The sequence below is a fragment of the Thunnus thynnus genome, chromosome 18 (assembly GCF_963924715.1).
Source record: "Thunnus thynnus chromosome 18, fThuThy2.1, whole genome shotgun sequence".
NCBI lineage: Eukaryota > Metazoa > Chordata > Actinopteri > Scombriformes > Scombridae > Thunnus > Thunnus thynnus.
This window is the reverse complement of record NC_089534.1, coordinates 7,269,948-7,283,642: the sequence shown is the minus strand read 5'-3', so window position 1 is coordinate 7,283,642 and position 13,695 is coordinate 7,269,948. Positions and strand designations below refer to the sequence as shown.

Here is a 13,695-nt window from a genome sequence, read left to right as displayed (position 1 = left end):
CTACTTTCTATCACGAATAAAAGTCCATACATCTGCTTAGAAATGGTAGAAAAAAGTCGTTCCTTATAACTCTGGATCTTGCCAGAGAATCATCATGTTTTTAAGTATTCTTCAGTGTCAAAGTAATCCAGTGACAGTTGTCTGTGTATCCATGGCGACACTGCAAACAGGAACCGCTAATAGATAGTTCTGCATACTTTTAATGGAGACAATCTGACAAAAATGTACAACAAATGTAAATTAAAACAACAATTCAAGTTCAAATTTGTAGCCCACAGATAACTCACTATTGTCTTAGTTTTGTCTGAGCAGGGGGTCGCAATGTCAAACCTTGATAACCCCTCCCCCCGACTGATAATAAAGAATAATGTAGAGAATATTTAATGGATTTCTTATTACACAAAAACAATATTAACAATATGTAAATTTAACAATTGGCTCTCAAAAAGTAAGTGTTTATCTTTCTCACGCTCAGTGAGTTACTTGATGGTTTAAACTTTTAACATGTTATTAGTTATTTGTAAGGAGTAGGTGGCACTATTTCCTAGTACAGGATATGTCATTTTGACAAAACACTCTGTAAAAAAAACACACACACACACACACACACACACACACACACACACACACAAAGAGTTGTAAATAATGTTGCCTTTATGACAGCATTTGTTCCGAGGAAAACCTAAATTCAGAAGCTCCAGGGCAGAGGAGCGACATTTAAGAGTACAGACTGTGTAAATGATAACCAATGTCCACCTGCTCTTAGAATTAGTTGGTGCCTGTAATCTATAATTTCTATTTTAGAAGCCTGTGATTCCTTAAAGAGGGAAAAATACGTCTTTACCTACACATATACTTGTCTGAAAAACTTTTGTTCTGACTTTTACTAAAATGCATATTTGTGTGAAAATACAGGAAATGAGTATCTGTTTCATAAACCCTACTGATGCATCTCTTCTCTGGATTTGGCTTTATTGTTTTGTAGGGTTGCAACTAACGATTATTTTCATTATCAATTAATCTGTTGATTATTTTCTTGATTAATCAATTAGTTGTTTGGTTTGTAAAATGTCTGAAAATGGTTTAAAATGTTGATCGCTGTCCAAGATGACGTCCTCATATGTTTTGTTTTGTCCTGACCAACAGTCTGCAACCCAAAGATACTCAGTTTACTGTCATAGAGGACTCAAGAAACCAGAAAATATTCACATGTGAGAAGCTGGAATCAGAGAACTTCTACAGACTACAAATGATTACTCGATCATTAAAATAGTTGATGATTAATTCAGTAGTTTGCAGCTAATCGATGAATTGACTAATCTTCGCAGCGCTACTGTTTTTCTTTATATTTCTTCAGCAGTAATGTGGCATCATTGCAATTCAGTGCAATTTATTTGGAAAATAGATAAATAAAGATTAATCGATAGTTTCAGCCCCAGTGGTCCTAATGTTTAGATGTTTAGGATTTTGTGTGTAAAGAAAAATATAATTCTTAATAGTAAAAGCAGAATGGGGCAGAAGCAGAGACTAAAACATATAAACGCTGTGGTTTCATCATATTGGAAATAATTAACTGTAATTATGTACTTTTAATACTATGGTATACTATTAAATAAGTATATATACACAGTATGGTATTAAAGAGTACAGTCTAGGCCTGCTCCATGTGAAAAGTGCCCTGAGATGACTTTTGTTGTGATTTGGCTCTGTATAAATAAAATTGAGTTGAATTGAATTGAAAGTACCTTTATGAATGATATATATATATACATATATATATGTATACAGTGTCCAGATACATTTAGGCTGTATGCGTGTAGATAATATGATGAATCTGATCCAGGACTTGTTTGGACTTATTATTTTTCACTGTTTCTGTGTAAAATCTTCCAGGTCATGACGAGACGATGGGGGACGCTTCACAGGATCTGTTCGGTCCAGGAAGCGAGGTGCACAGCGCAGACCTTCAACAAGGATCCGACTCAGAAACTCCCGATCTCCTGCAACAAGACCCCCAGCCTGACATCATTCTCCCTTCGCTGCTGTTTCCCTCCAGTCACCACGCAGACCCTCAGGGAAAAGCCATGCTCCCTCACATGCAGTTCCTCCAGTCGCTGTGCACCCTGCACCGAGTAGGAGGGAGCGATAAAGACCTGCAGTCACTGTGGCTCGGCCCCGATGGGGATGCAGGGTCGGTGTTGATGGACACCGTGTGCCAGCTTCTCGACTCAGTGGTGGCGGCGAGCAGGGATCCCCCCCTGCCGGGACCTTATGACCTCGTCCTGAAGGCCTGCCAGGTCGCAGCACGAGCGATGGACCTCTTCTGCTCTCAGAGGCTGCCGTCCGCGGAGTTCATGAGACGTGTGGAAGAGTCACTGAGGGAGCTGACCGGGATGCTGCTGCATAGTAATCAGCCCAGCAGGGTGAGTAATGGGATCCACGGGGAGAAGATGTCTGCATACACACAATATTTACATATTAATTTGGCGACGGTGAACACCCACAGCTAGAAATATAAACAAACCAACAAATCTGCATCAGTATCCAGCTTGTTTTGACACATGTAGGATCAAAAAACTGAGTGAAATAAGACTTTACACGCTCATATAGACGGAAAATCTAGTTATTGTGCTCATGTTTTTTCCATCCTCATCAACATAGTCTAAAGCCATATTTGCATGCACGTAGTTTTATGTATGAACTTACTGTAAATAATAAATGACCTTCACGAGGCACATGCATAGAATAATGAAATTTGTTGTAAATGCTTTCACTGAGCTTTTCATATAATATGAACTTAAACTAAACAGTGTTTTGTTATGGAGTTTTCCATCTGTTGGGGTTACAGATTGGGTCACACTGGGTCAGGTCTAGGCTTTGAGGTCACACTGTAATTCTTCAGCAGGAAGGAGGACATATTCTCCTCTCCTCGAGACTCCAGCTGTCTGTGATGTTTTGGGGAAAGCAGAAACCTCTCTGATAGAGGGTAAATCAGCATCGCCATGGTCACCAGGGTCGGAGGAGGCTTTCCTAGACAACACAGATCAGTGGACGCGTAGATTCTACTGACACAGTCAGACATTCAAACCAAAACAGCTGAAGTTACGTGCAACGTGACATAAACTGTGACATAAAATGCAGTTCCTCGTTTAGAAACTAGTGAACCAGTTACACTAATTTTTCATATTGTAGGTTGATAAAGACTAGGACTCAGACCTTCAGGGGACAGAATGGAAAGAGACTGCATCAGAGCAGAACACTCTGATGTTTACTGTTTTCGGTTCTCCATTCGTGTCCACTTTTCTCCACCGAGGTGCTGGCCATTGCTCCAAATATCCAAGAAAATAAATGATATAAATAAATGAATTAAATGACAGGAAGAAGTTTGTGCCATAGCACAAATTCAGAGAAGAAGTTTTCTATTGTCTGTGCAGCCTTCACAGATTTCAGGCTTTGAGGATATTTAGTCCACCGTCTACCTAACGAATGACGGAAGCTTCTGTGCAACAACGTCAAGGATCCCTATTTATTATTGTTAAACTTGACCAAGCTTGGCTGCTCTCCCTTATTTTATGTCATGTCTGATTTCATAGTTTTCAGGTTGGCAGGAAAACAGCTTTACAAGACCAGATGTCATATAGATATATTTTTTTGAAAATGCAGTTTCTTCATACTTTTCATACACACTTGAGACGCCAGCTCAAAAGTTTCTGTTTAAAGTTGAACCTACGGAAGTTATTTTACTATAAACTCCAAATGTAACCTTTTGTACTAAAGACTTGAGTTTGTTAAAAGTTTTAATCCTTCACTCAGGCAACCGCCACTGTTGACATTGTGAATTCATGAAAAAAAAGTACTTCAGTGGAGATAACAAAAGCAAATGTCAAAGCAAAAAAACACACATTTCTCACTTATCTTTCTTCAGACTGAAATCACTGTTGAAAAGTCACCTCAGCTGGTGTAGCAAGTAAAAATATGAAATATGAAACATAACCAACAGAAAAACCAACTAGTATACAAGGTAAAATTTTCAAGATAATTACATTAATTAAAAGTAAGAGATAAACCACGGGCAGGCCAAGTTGGAATGATCCTCTTGTTGCAGTCGGTGCCAAGAAACAAATTAAATATGCAAATAAACCTGAAACAGAAAATCATGAAGCAGATCAGATTCTGGCTGCAGTGACTGAGTTTGATCAAGTGTTGTCAGGGGACCTGTGTCTTCACCAACTTTTACTCTATAAATTAGAGACACAGCAGATTTGTGTGGGATTAAAATCACCATATCGGTCACAATTATTTCTCTTGGGCATCTCCTGGGTAACATTAATCCTGTGCAAACAAGGCTTAGGATAGTAGTTTGAGTGCTTCTTTTTAAATTTACACAAAAGGAGCCTTAATATTACCCAGTTCCCCATGAGCACCATTAAATCATTTCATAATATTATTGAGATTATTGCTGATTGTGTAAAAACGTTTGCTGACTCAGCTGAATGTATTCAGCAGCTGCAGCTGCAGCTGGTCGGCAAATGCAGGAGTTGGTCATTTGTCCGCTAAACAATAATTGAGTTTGATTACATAGATCACATTTTCTGTATAAACATTGTATAGATAGTTTCAAGAGCAAATAGGATGAAAATGTGTTGGGGTTGCAATTAATTATTATTATTATCTGTTTTTTGTTTTGTTTTTTTTTTGCTTCTTGATTAATCGTTCAGTCTGTAAAATGACAGAAAATAAAAACACTCATCATAAGGTGATTTATAAATGTCTTGTTTTGTTGGACCAACAGTCCAAAAGCTAAAGGTATTCAGTTTACAATGATATAAAACAGAGGAAAAAGCAGCAAATCCTCACATGTGAGAATGTGGTCTAGGTCTAGATCTAGTGGTGGTTTGGCCTGGCTCATTGATTTCCTAATGAATGGATATTTGGTGTTATTGTTTGCATTTAAAAAGATATTTTTTGGCCGTGGGGGGGGTCTTTGCACTATTATTGGGGAAACACTGGATTACACTTGGTTAATGTTCACCATCTAAAAATGAGAAGCTGCTTTTGTTTACTTTTTAAATAATTTTCTCTGAGGTACAAATGAAGTTCATGAGTGGTCCAGACATGTCGTCATTTACAGACCTCTCTCCTCATGGGAAAAACAATAAAGCAACATTCTTGTTGGTTCTTTTTTATTACTGTGCAAGAAAACGATTTCAGAACCGGATCAGGATGACGTACAAGCAAAATAAACACAATGGAGCTAAATCAGGTTGATTACCTGTTCAAACCAAAAAGCAAACAATAGTACTAATCTTACTCAGACTGCTGACGTAAAACAGATTACTGCTAGTGGATACTGGTTGGATCGTAACACCTGCTCCCTTCACACTAATCATCAGATTGAATAATTGTTAGTTTCAGCCCTAAAATACAGGATGACAGAATTATAGATGGATTAATAACATACGGTGCTGTGCAAACGTTTTAGGCACTAAAAGTGAAGCGAGCATGCTTTTAAAATAATGCCATGAATAGTTTTTAATCATCAGTTAACATCACACAAAGTTCAGTCAACAGAAGCTTAAATTAAATCAATATTCATTGCAGGACCCTCATGCTGAATACATTTTGGACCAATCAGACGCCTCCCTGATAGTATTGCATTATAAATAAGAATCTAAACATCTAAAATGCCTGAAGCTTTTTAAAAATGGTGAAAAATTGCACTCACAACTTCTTCTTAAAACCCACAGTGATGACGTCAATTAGCTTGTTTTGTCTGACTAACAGTCCAAAACCTTCAGAGATTCAATTTACTGCCATATATGACAAAGATAAACAGCAAATTGTCACATTTGAAAAACTGGAACCAGAATATATTTGGCATTTTTGCTTGAAACGATTATTCAATTATCAAAATAGTTGCTGATTAACACTTAATAGTTAATCACTCAATGAAATGACATTGAGAATACTTCCATTGCAGTAAAGAAAGGGCGCGGTATCCTGTATCAGGTTTAACTTTCATTCAAAGCTCACTGATTTCATAAAGAGTAAAATTGCCCTTACAACTGCTGGTAAAAGTCACTCACCGCCTCGCACATGTTGCTGTCATGACAGGGCTCAGCAGCTGGGAAATGGAGATGAAAGTGAGCCTGAGCTGAGAAGGATGAAGTTATCCCATCTGGCTCTTACTAAACGTTCAAAGAATGGCTCACCCAACCAAGATGGCTGCTGGCAATTTCCCCTTTACAACGACTTCCCTGTTTCTGTTTGTCATGCATAATAGTGAAGAAATCTTCCTAAATGGCGCCACAATGTTTAGCAGTTATCAATGAAACTGATGGTGGTTAAGAGGGTAATGAGGACATCCATTAACAACACCAATCTATCTCTGAGAAGCTTTAATGCCCCAACAGAGGCAGCTTGTCTTACTGTCTTATAGCGCAGGTTACTAGTCAGACAACCAATCACAATAATATGGAGTGAGTTTTAAAAAGCAGGGATGCCATTAGTTGGACTCGGTATCTGATTATTGTGGAAGGACAGTATTTAATTATGATGATGGAATCAGTGCTTTTTAAAGGAAGCATTTACTGTAATAGTCAGAGATTCAGACATGATGAATGTTAGACTCCATTCTGAATTCAGATGCAGAAAATGGAGAGAAAAAGCATTTTACGTTATGTTTCACAGACAAACTGTTTTCTTTTTTGGCCAGTCGAGGGTTGCTTCAGAGATTCTGTGACCTGCTGAAATGTTTGGTTATGTTTGAGTATAAAAGTAAAAAAAAACCACAGTTATTCAGACAAGAATACAGAAGAATTTTTTTGGCCCATTGCGGTGTAAAATTGTCTTTACTTCACCAAGTCAGAAAATGGGCACTAAAGTGTACAACTCATAAAAGAACATATAATATTTATAGAGCGCTATCAGAAAATAATGAGCACCATAAAACACAAAAAATGACAAAAATAAAGTAGAGCAGGTTAGTGTCTGAGTAATGATCCAATACTCCCCCCGACATTATTTTACTCTACTTTGAAATATTTATGTATAATAATAATAATAATAATGTTTTTCCACAAAAAATAAATGACCTCCTGCTTCCCCTCATTGAAAAATCCAGAATCTATGAATATACAAATATTTGTCATTGCACCAATCAGTCTATAAGTTGACTGGAAAAAAAAGAAGAAAAAACTGTTTTGATAATTGATCATTTTGAGTCGTTTTTTTAAAAGAAAAACTTGCCAAAATTCTCTCTCTCCTCAGGTGTGAATGTTTTCTGTTTTCTGTAGTCAGAACAGGATTTTGACTGGAGGCGGCCTGTAATAATTAATAAAAAGAATTAGTTTGAGAAGTCCTAAAAGTGCACCTGCAAAAAAAACTACCTGCAGCTCCATGACTACCGAGCCAACTGAAGAAGAAAGAAGAAGAAGAAAACCGTGTGATACAGTCAAGAGTGGACCTTGAATTGAGATTTTTTTTGTCAAAAATCAATCAGTTTCATTCAGTGAGGGACTGTTTTGTCACACTCGCTTTCAAGACCAAAACACTAGAGAGCAAAAAAAATGAAACGTGCGATCCCATCGAGAGGTAAAAATCTGTTGCAGCTGTGCAGACAATGAGCTGTGAAAAAGGTAAAGCACAGAGAGGGAGGATGTTTTTAGGGATAAGAGGACATTTTCTGCTCCAGGGTTGATGTTTCTGCTGTTTTACATGTGGAAACTCAAACAGGCGTTAAAATCTGTTTCTTGTTTGTTTTCTGCAGAGCGGACTGGAAAGTCATCATGCTTTTTAAATGTATTTTTTCAGATCGGGATAAAACAAGACATACTAAGTTGCATCTTGGTTGCTTTGGGAAACAGTAATCGACATCTTTCACCCTTTTCTGACGTTTTATAGATGAGACGACTAATCAATAGTCGACATATGTTGATTTGTATTTTTTTACATGCTGTTCAATAACGTTGTCGTTGCACCTCTGGTCATCTCATCCTGGATGGGAGGTTTTGTGACAAACTGAGACTCTGACAAGTTGTTTTTACTAAAATTATGCAGACTCTCTCCCCTTTTCATCGTAGCACCTTAAAGAATGATCTGTGTTTGGGGCGAGATAACACCGTTTAAAGTAAAACTCCTCTCTTTGATACTGCTGCTGTTTGATATTACGAATCCGTGATGCTCAATGCATGTGTAATTAATGTTTTTGATGTGCTGACTCTCCTTCAGCCTGCCTCGGCTTCTCATGTTTGTGAGTTTTTATTTTTATTTTTCCAGAATGTGATTTGACATGGTGTCAGTGGCCGGGTGTGCACTTGTTACTCCGAGTCAAATGACGGTCTATACGAGCAGAGAAATGGCTTTTAAAATGTGATCATTCAGCTGTGGGTGATACGGGTCGCTGTGCCCGTTGCTCAAAATACAACACCTTGTGGCTGCATTGCATTCTGGTATATTGATGGTATCGCGCCTGGAGAAATAGATTTTTTTGCTTTTCTGTTATGGATGGCTCCTTGTGTGATGGGTGAACTATTGTCTAAAATAGCAGCTTTAGAAAGAAGCCTTTGCACATGGATTCTGAGGAGAAACCTGAAAACTGATGTGTTTTAGACTTCTATGATGACTCATATCACTTTCTCCGTGTTTGACAGTAGTAATCTGAAAACATACTGTACTGTGCAAAAGTTTTAGGCACTTAAGATGTTTAGATACTTATCCATTATTCAGTACCATCAGTTAGGCATCTGCAAATGTATTCTGCAACATGACAACGACCCCAAACATACAGCCAGAGTCATATTCAGCAACAAGAAGAACAAGGAATCCTGCAACAGATGGTTTGGCCCCCACAGAGCCCTTATCTCAACATCATGGAGTCAGTCTGGGATTAAATGAAGAGACAGAAACAGCTGAGACACCTAAATCCACTGAAGAACTGTGGCAACTTCTCCAAGATGTTTGGAACAACCAACCTGTCAAACACCTTAAAAAACTGTGTGCAGGTGAACCGAGGACAACTGCTGCTATTTTAAAGGCAAAGTGTTGTCAAACCAAACACTGATTTCATTTAGATTTCTTTCGTTTACTGAACTTTGTATGAAGTTATTTGATAAATAAAAACTATTCATGGCATGGCATTATTTTTGAAAGCATCTTCACTTTACTTTTAGTGCCTAAAACTTTTGCACAGTAGCGCATATCGACCAAACAATAAAATGGGCCAAATAACTTAAAGGACAGGGTCACAATTTTTCAAGTGTGTCGTATTCCTCAAAGGAGCTACGCTACTTGTATAACACATTTTAGTTTAGAGAACATCTTAAAATACATTTTGTTAAAAATTCCCCAATGCTTAGGTCTGGCAGGGGGTCGATACAGGCCTGGCGGGCCGCCAGGCTTGTAATACACTGTTGGAAACCCTTGGTAAGAGACGCAGCCCTTTTTGAAATGCTCTACACCTGAATTTTCACTTAGCCAAGAAGATTTTGAAGAAGATAATTTCCAGCTTTCAGCTTCACCTCCAAGCTTATTTTACATTTTAAATAGACTAGCTGAAGCTCTGCAAGTGGCTGAAATGAAGGGCTACAACTAAAGATTATTTTCATTCTTGATTATCTGTTGATTATTTTCTCAATTTATCAATTAGTTGTTTGGTTCAGAATATGGTGAAAAATGTCAGTCACTGTTTCCCAGAACAATGAAAGAGTACAGTCTTGACCTGCTCTATGTGAAAAGTGCCTTGAGATGACTTTTGTTGTGATATGGCGCTATATAAATAAAAATTGATTGATTGATTGAACCTAGGATGATGTTCTTAAATGTCTTGTTTTGTCCCGACAAACAGTCCACAACCCAAAGATATTCAGTTTATTGTTATGGAGGACTAAAGAAACCAGAAAATCTTCACATTTGAGAAGATCTAATCTGAGAATTTGGACTTCTTTTCTACAAAAATGACTCAAAACAATTATAAAAATAGTTGGCTGTTAATTTAATAGTTGGTAACTAATCAATTAATCAACTAATTGTTGCAGCTCTACTGAGATTACCTCTAAATTAAAGCCCTTCTGCATCTTATGTAATACTCAATAGTATGAGTACCAAGCCACTTGGTTTACACTCTTATGTATTTAAGTTTAACAGTTGACCTCACATGTGTATGTCAAAGCCTCTGTGGTCACTCAGTGCTCTGACTTTGACCACAGACATGGTGAGAACACAGTATGTTCCCAACCTCACAAAGTGTTAGATAACCTTCTCACCGTTTCTCTCACAAATTTGCATTCTCTTTAACTTGCATAATAAGGACATTACAAACGACATTGAGGATACCCGTCAACAGAGTCTTTATATTTCTGACGTTCAGCGAACACTCCATCTCTCTGCCAGTCAAACTGATTGTTGGAGACAATTCAGACATAGAGGGGAGGTCAGAGATGAAGGGTAGGGGTAATTGTAATACTGGAAAGGCTCCTGACAAGATCAAGGAGTGCCAGAGAAAAAACGGCCACTGGGACACGATTCTAAAACATTCTGACACCAGATTAATCACTATCTATTATAGTGGGATAATATCATCGAGGATACAGTGTCCTCACAAACCACTGAATGGATTTCCAGTGTAATTCCAATAACTGACAATATGAAAGGATAAGTAAGCACATTGATACTGTAGGAAACACAGTAGCAGCAGATGAATTAGCTCAAACTGATTATTAAAGTAGATGTCTGCTCTATTATTTACTCAAGTCATGGACAGATTAACCTCCTAAGGGGCCCACAACAAAAGTTGTTGCTTGGCCCCAACTGATGCCCACTATATGTGGTAGTATTGTAGACCTGCAACAATTACTTGATTAGTTGATTGACAGAAAATTAATTGGCAGCAAAGGATTTGGCTGGTGATTTTCGATATTTTTCTTATTGTCTGTCAACAAATCTCATGTGCAGAGCCAAATGGAACCACGTTTCTACTCATGCGCAGTCGCTATGATTACTCATCCAACACTTACTTAAGGTGTTTTTCTTTCACCTTGTCTTGGTTGTCAGTCAGAGGAGTCAACGCTTACGCAGCTACATTTGGAGTGAATTGTCGTGTTATAGAAACCATGACTGTGCTGATCAGAAGGGAGCGTGTCCACATAATGACACTGTAACTCTCTTTTTATGTGACATGCCATTTTTTCCTGCAAAGGAAGAGAAAAGCCAGTCAGTCTATGATCGCCTGTGTACATGAATCACAAAGACAGGACATTAGGTTGTGGAGACAGAAGGGCGAGTTGTCCGCATATGGTGCTGTAAGCTTATAGCCTTTTATTGCTTTTGTGATTAATATTATTTTTTCTGTGTTTCCTATCAACTGTGTGTGTATCTGTTGATCTTGATGCTGCACACAATATCCCTCACAGAGATAAATAATGTGGTATTGAGTTGAATTTGATTTGAATTTTGATACAGGATTGGGAAGGATTTGATAAGTGGATTTGGTACTGGACTCAAATTTGATGAAATGCTAGCTCCATCCCAGCCCAACAACCTGCCGATCACCAACGTGATTGTATTGACCTGATGCGTTTCAGTAACAAGAAAGTACTTCATAATTTTGTCTTTCAACTCCCTGTCTACACCAGAAGTTGGGATATATCTCACGTTGTGTACATTGATATCCGATGCTTGTGATCACCTTGCGAATGCATTTTAGCAAATACCTGTCCAGCTTTATAAAATAACGTACAGCAGGCTGTCAGAACTGATCAGGACCACGACTTCTTACTTGTATTTACTATAGTCTGAAAGAGACAAAACAGGAAATGGAGGATGTGAAAAAATGGACGGGACACAAGAAGTCAGTAACGGAGATGACTGGACAACACATGGCAGGTTTGAAAACATATGCATGTTGGGAAACTACCTGCCAAAAGCTGCCAAGTATAAGCTCTAGATGGGAAATTTTTCTGCTAGTTTGCTCTTCTACACATTTTTGTTGTGTAGGGAATCCACCATCATTTTACAGCCCTTTTCTAAAACTCCAGCTAGGTATTCAAACAATGAGAACGGCTGAATAAGAGTCCTGTCTGGGAGTTTTGGAGTGTCTGCAAAGTGCTCACAGTCTAAGTGTGTTTCATCTTGAGAAGTAATGCCTCAAGCAGTTGCAATTTACCCGGCGGGAGATCCTGCCTGCTGAGCCGCTCACGTCCGGGACGAGAGCTCTTACTCGTTTTTCAGACACACCTGGAGGAGTTGTTACGGTCTAGGAGGAAGGACGTTGGACAAGATGAAGAGCCCAGACAATGAAATTGCACGTCCCGTATCCCAAGTGGCGTCATTCAAATGTCACTCTCCCACTGTGTTCAACTGCAGGCATATTTCATATAATAACCTTTCAGAGAGGAGAACAGTTTGTGTGGCTGGCTTCATGTAGCCTCACACCTGCCTCATCTTACCGTCTTATCCTTTTGTCTACTGGAAGAACATTTATTACCTTCTCGTATATTGGATCTTGCTCGCCTCATGTGTTTCAACCCCAAACAGAACGCTCAAGTATACCTTTTTATCACTCTATTAATTCTTCTTACTGCGGCCTCTCAAAGATGAAAGGATGAGAATGAGATTGTAAGTTATTTAAACTAGAGCTTTGATGTCAGGTTTTTTTTTTATGTGAGATGCTCTTGACATTCAACCGCTGTAGGGGAGAGGATACTTGTCAGTTTCGCCTACACAACTCCATATGTTATAGCTAGGGCTGCCCCCCACCAAAGATTTTCCTAGTCGACTAGTAGTCATTAGTTCAAGCCATTAGTCAACTAGTCATTGCACGTTTATGATATTATTGATATTAATTTAAGTATTTAAATATATATTTTTCGGGGCATCAGAAACACCAAACTCCTTCAGGGTGAGACATTGTCCTCCCTCCTGCTCTCTGCTGTAAACACACGTAGCTGTTAGCGAGCAGGTGTCTCCCTGGGTCTCGGTGGTGGTTTTCAGCAGAAACACTCCCGCTTTCTGACAGCCCGCTCTCAGTGTGTCTCTATCTGGACGGCAGGTGGGATGCTCCAGTTCTGGTTTGAAACGGCGGTCGTCCTCTGGCTCGTCCCTGCGACTGTGTGTGTCGCAGCCTGGCTGTACACAGAGAAGGACCCGCTGGTGAACCTGAGCAGCAGCAGCAGCAGCTTGAAACCCCCCTGTCAGTAACTCATCCTCTGCCTGGCTGGTCCAGTTCTGCTCCTCCTAGTGCGGACACTGCATCCAGTATTCCAGCACATGGAGGGTCCTGGCCCAGGATGTCAAAGGTACCGCAGACAGACTCGGCTTGGTTCAACACCAGCCCGGTCCTTTGTAAACAGCAACACCAGACTCTATTCAAAATACGGCTATTTATTCGTTCTTCATTAATCGGTAAAATGACGTTAACTTCATCCTGGGCTCAGTTCGGCATTCATACAATATAAAAACCAAGGTTAATTTAAGTTAAATCTCAAGATCCATGTCGTGTGGCTCACATGGTGGCTGAAATGTTTTGTTGGGTGAAACCGCGAAGCAGCTGAAAAGTAGCAAACTTTTGAATGAAATTCTGAGTGATGGAATGATCCGTGTATTTCCTGCAACTAACCGACCATTGAAAACTCGGTGCATTACAGCATTCAAAAACGTGGTTATACACTGACAACTATTACTCAATTATCAGAGCACATC

General features: G+C 39.0%; 1 protein-coding gene across 2 annotated transcripts in view; it reads left to right on the top strand.

Moving 5' to 3' along the window:
* mei4 (meiosis-specific, MEI4 homolog (S. cerevisiae)) overlaps window positions 1–13,695 on the top strand; it is a 64,532-nt gene that overhangs the window by 3,919 nt on the left and 46,918 nt on the right. For both annotated transcript variants that reach the window (XM_067572623.1, XM_067572625.1), the window contains exon 3: window positions 1,894–2,423. In XM_067572623.1, coding sequence (XP_067428724.1) covers window positions 1,894–2,423 — 530 coding nt within the window. The remainder of the gene's footprint in view (window positions 1–1,893; window positions 2,424–13,695) is intronic.